The sequence below is a fragment of the Pinus tabuliformis genome, chromosome 9 (genome assembly GCF_031772625.1).
Source record: "Pinus tabuliformis cultivar Carrire ecotype Pingquan chromosome 9, CPIR1, whole genome shotgun sequence".
NCBI classification, from domain to species: domain Eukaryota; kingdom Viridiplantae; phylum Streptophyta; class Pinopsida; order Pinales; family Pinaceae; genus Pinus; species Pinus tabuliformis.
In genome coordinates, this window is record NC_142307.1 from 810,413,406 (window position 1) to 810,417,554 (window position 4,149).

At 33.9% G+C, this 4,149-nt stretch overlaps 1 protein-coding gene across 1 annotated transcript; it reads right to left on the reverse strand.

Annotated features, from left to right (window-relative positions):
- Window positions 1-660: 660 nt before the first annotated feature.
- LOC149151271 (uncharacterized) lies at window positions 661-1,678 on the reverse strand. The gene is made up of 3 exons (XM_089441117.1): window positions 1,433-1,678; window positions 1,247-1,339; window positions 661-1,074 (listed from the first exon to the last, which is right to left on the reverse strand). Exons 1-3 carry the CDS (start codon window positions 1,559-1,561, stop codon window positions 877-879), a joined length of 420 nt encoding a protein of 139 aa, XP_089297243.1. The 5' UTR covers window positions 1,562-1,678; the 3' UTR covers window positions 661-876.
- Between the last annotated feature and the right edge of the window lie 2,471 nt (window positions 1,679-4,149).

Below are 4,149 nucleotides of genomic sequence, written 5' to 3' on the forward strand. Positions count from 1 at the left end.
GCATCCTTGGTTTCACCTTTTTTCAGCCCCATTTTGCATCTTGTTTTATGTCTTTTCTTACATATTTTTTTTTTCCTTTTTTTGCACCCAAGTTTGCATCCCAAATTTACACCATTATTTGCATCATCATTTGGCATATTAATTTGTAACGTTTTTTGCTTCTTTTTAACGCTCAACTTTGCATCTTATTTTACATCTAGTTGTTGTCTTTTTTTGCATCTAATTTGGTGCCCATTTATGTGTCCTTGTTTTTGCCCAATTTGATATCCTTTTGTATGCCATGTTTTGTTCCCTTCTTTGTGTCAACTATTGCACAATTTTTCACTTCTAATTTAAAACACTTTGTATGTCAATTGTTTGCATTTTGTATTAATTCCTAGTTTAACATCCAATTTTGCATCCATGGTTACATCCGCATTTGACTTCTTATATAGAGTATATTTTTCTTTACATATATGACCCCCTTTATAGATTCATAGTGAAATATATGATAGTTTCTAAATATCATTAAAGCAGATATCACAATTCAAAATCATTTGTAAAGAAATTTAAGAGAAATTGACAACATCCATCCAAAAAAATAACAATGTGTCATTAACAATTTTCAAAACATGTATAAAATAGCAACATAATACTAATAAAATCAGTATTATTTTTAATCAAAACAAGTAAAATTCAAATATGATTAACAAATCAAAATATTTCATGAATATCGTTATTCTATGATAAATTAACAACATACATAAATCAAACTCATCGTATGATTACAAAATCAAAATGTCTCATTGATATAGGGTAAATTCACAACACCCATCTAAACATAACAATGTCATTCTACACAATAATTTCTTCATAAAAAACAATGCATGTGCATGCCTAGCTACCACCACCAAGATCATCCTCATGATCATCTTGACCATCCTCATTACTCTGATCCACATCATCACCAACACCGCAACTATCATCATCATCTCCTCCTTCACCACCATCATCCTCATCCTCATCCTCATCATCTCCTGATATATGTTGAACATAATTTGGATCATCGTCTTGGCAATCATTACCTATAGCATTCTGACAAAAAAAATCAATATTACATGTTAGTATTAATTACATAACACAACGCATGTTTTTGTTATACAATGTTAACCATAAAATGAGGTAAGATATAATATCTAATAGTACTAAAAAATAAAATGAAAATATGGTTTAAAAGTATATTGGAAATCCAACTAAAATTACATACCATAGAGTCCATCCAAACAACAAATTCAACCCATCTCTTTTGCTGCAGCACCTCCTTTTCCAAATGATTTGGAGGTCTTCCATATTTTAGTTCCTATCAATCAGTAAATAGGGAGAAATTAGATAACAATGACTTTCTTCTAGTACAAAATTTATTAAAAAAATATCACATGTTTAATATACTTACAAAGGTTGTTATCAGTGCTTTTAAACCTTTCTGGCCACTATGATGAGTGACTTTTGTCTTGGTTAACCTCGCCTTGGATGCCTTGTCCTTAAACATAAACCAATTCAATTTATTTTCACACAAATACATGTCTAAGATACTTATAAGTATTAATACATTCTAAATAATGTTTAATGAAAAATTCAATACCTGAATGCTCTCATTGCCGGCTTTTCTTTGTGCATCCAACTTTCTCATATGATTTTACAAGTTCTTTCCATACTTTAAGAGGTATGTCAATAGGTCTTTGTTTCAGTCTTTGATCTTGAGGCATTTTTTTAATTTTTCTTGTTTGGTTAAAAATTTTGGTTAAAAAAAACCGAACAAGTAATTCACATCAATGGCATGGGGACTCTATGGATATGTGTAAAAAAATGGCTATAAAGAAAACATCCAAAAAACATATGAGCTCTCCCTTTGATGGTCACTTGGGGCATATGGCTGGAAAGGAACAACTCCATTTTTGAAAATCAAGGACAATCCTTTCTCAAAGTCCTTCCTAATATTTGCTCCAAATGTCTTAAAATGAAAAACAAAATTCAAACGTCATCCTTAAACATCTCCCTTAAATATAACGTTGGACCATAAATTCTTCATTTTTATTGTTATCCGCTCTGGAATGATTTTTCTATATGCAATTATATAATGAAATATGTGTGCACTAATGAAAAAACATTGAGTTTCATTTTTCATAATCACAAACAATGAAAAAAGAATCACACGTAACTAGCATCATTTTGGAAATTTTATATTTATTAAAAATCTTTAACATGTTTTCCTCCCATATCTCATAAAAAGGTGTGAAATTTTTTATATACTCTCCAATAAGCACTACAACAAAACCAGCGATTTGGAGGTTTTACACTAAGTTTTTCAACATCGAGCTTACTAGGGCTTGCACCACCGGGGTTATTAGTAAGAATCTCATGAGGTTTGCATAGCCATGATTATTAGAATCAAAATAGTAGGATTTGCACTAAAAAACAGTTCATAGTGCTTTCCTGCTGGGGAGAAAATCACAAGTTCAACTTCTGCAGTGCAGAGCACTGAGAGCTCGTAAGCTTTCTTCAGCAATCCACCTACGTTTGGAAAATGTAGCCTGCCTGCTGGCGATGTTCTCAATCCTCTTCCTCTGCATCTTTCCCCTCACTATTCTTGTATGTCCTCTTTCGTTTTTCCCTCCAAACAAACCCTCTCAAATTGAGAAAGCAGAACAACTCACTCGATGAGAATCCGAATCCAATTATCGCTTCTAACAATAACCCAATACGATACCAGAAGTGATTACACAAAACCTCATTGACTCTTCATTTGTTTGGAAAAGAGCCAAGCATAAACTTCTGACGAGGGTTTCCGTCTCAAGTCTGGCTCGCAGGACGTCGCTTAGTCAATTGCGAGAAAAGTTTTCCACCTGCCTGTCACATACGGTTTGTCACACTATATATTAAAATAAGGTTGATCATACTAACAATAAGGTTGTATAGTGTAAAAGGAGGGCTCTCCTGACTGCATTTGGTTGGTTTATAGAAAAGATTGTTGGAATGTGTAATGTGAATGCTCTGCTAACTGTTTTTTAAGCATTTGGAAGTATTAAAACCCCCTAGGATAATTAATGTAAGACCTGTTAATTAATGTGTAAAGATGGCTATTGTCCTTGGGCTACCTTAGCTGTTCGTGTTTAGTGATCTGTGGTATTATGACTCCTCAAGTCACTATTAAACCATGAGAACCATGCCCAGGCAGACTAGTGTGACATTGTGGATGAGAACCAAAACTAGACTCCTATAACCTCCTTTTTCATCCTTTAAATTGCAGAATTAACTGACTGTTCTAGTAATCGTTCTTGAGCACCTGAAGATGTGCACCCTAAATAATAAGAATAATACCTTGTAACATATGAATAGTCCATCCTGTGCATGTAGGATATGCACATGAGGTCCAATAAAATCACTAACCAGAATACCAGGTGTTATTAAAGCCTCTACAGGTTGATATATATGAATGTTACAGTGTCCAGGAGTATGATTCAATTCCATACGAAAATACAAAACATCTGATAGGATTTCCTTATACCTCATAGGAAAACAACCATTGTCCCTTCTATAGATGAGCAGAATAAGTGCTTGGTTCTCTACACTAAATAAAGACAAAGTATAGTACTTATTGCTGACAAAATAGGATTTAAATCGCGGTTCAATTGCTTGACATTCAGCTGGTCACAGAATTGTAGAGTGCATAATCATAAGTGATGTTGCGAGCCTCATTGCTCAAAGTCTAAGGGTCTTGCGAGCCATAATCACAGCCATGTATGGAATATCTTGTGATTATGGCATTTTATGAGGTCAATTCTTGTGAAGACATTTCAGTTTATAATAAAGTTTGAACCTCAACAGAGTTTTGGCAAGACCTGGCTGAGCTAGGACATCAACAACAACACAGATGATGAATGACATAATCTAGCCTCAAGAGGGAGCCTCTTTTGTTTCATCACTCTAACAATCTATGAAGTGGTGGAAAGCATAACAACTTCCCCTTGAATATGACACCTAAACTGAGTACAAATCCTAAATGATGCAGCCTTTGGTGCATGTCTCTCAAAGTATCGATATTTCAAATGTTGAAAGCTCTTGTGCCCATTTGATATGCATTCGATTGCAGTTCCCCTGAAGAAAGAATCT

Bases quoted from the DNA above. Each gene is read 5' to 3' on its own strand.
- LOC149151271 (XM_089441117.1), bottom strand. From the start codon at position 1,561: ATGTATTTGTGTGAAAATAAATTGAATTGGTTTATGTTTAAGGACAAG. The intron at 1,340-1,432 runs GTAAGTATATTA...ACTGATTGATAG, and splicing joins AAGCACTGATAACAACCTTT to GAACTAAAATATGGAAGACC. The intron at 1,075-1,246 runs GTATGTAATTTT...TTTTTTTGTCAG, and splicing joins TTGTTTGGATGGACTCTATG to AATGCTATAGGTAATGATTG.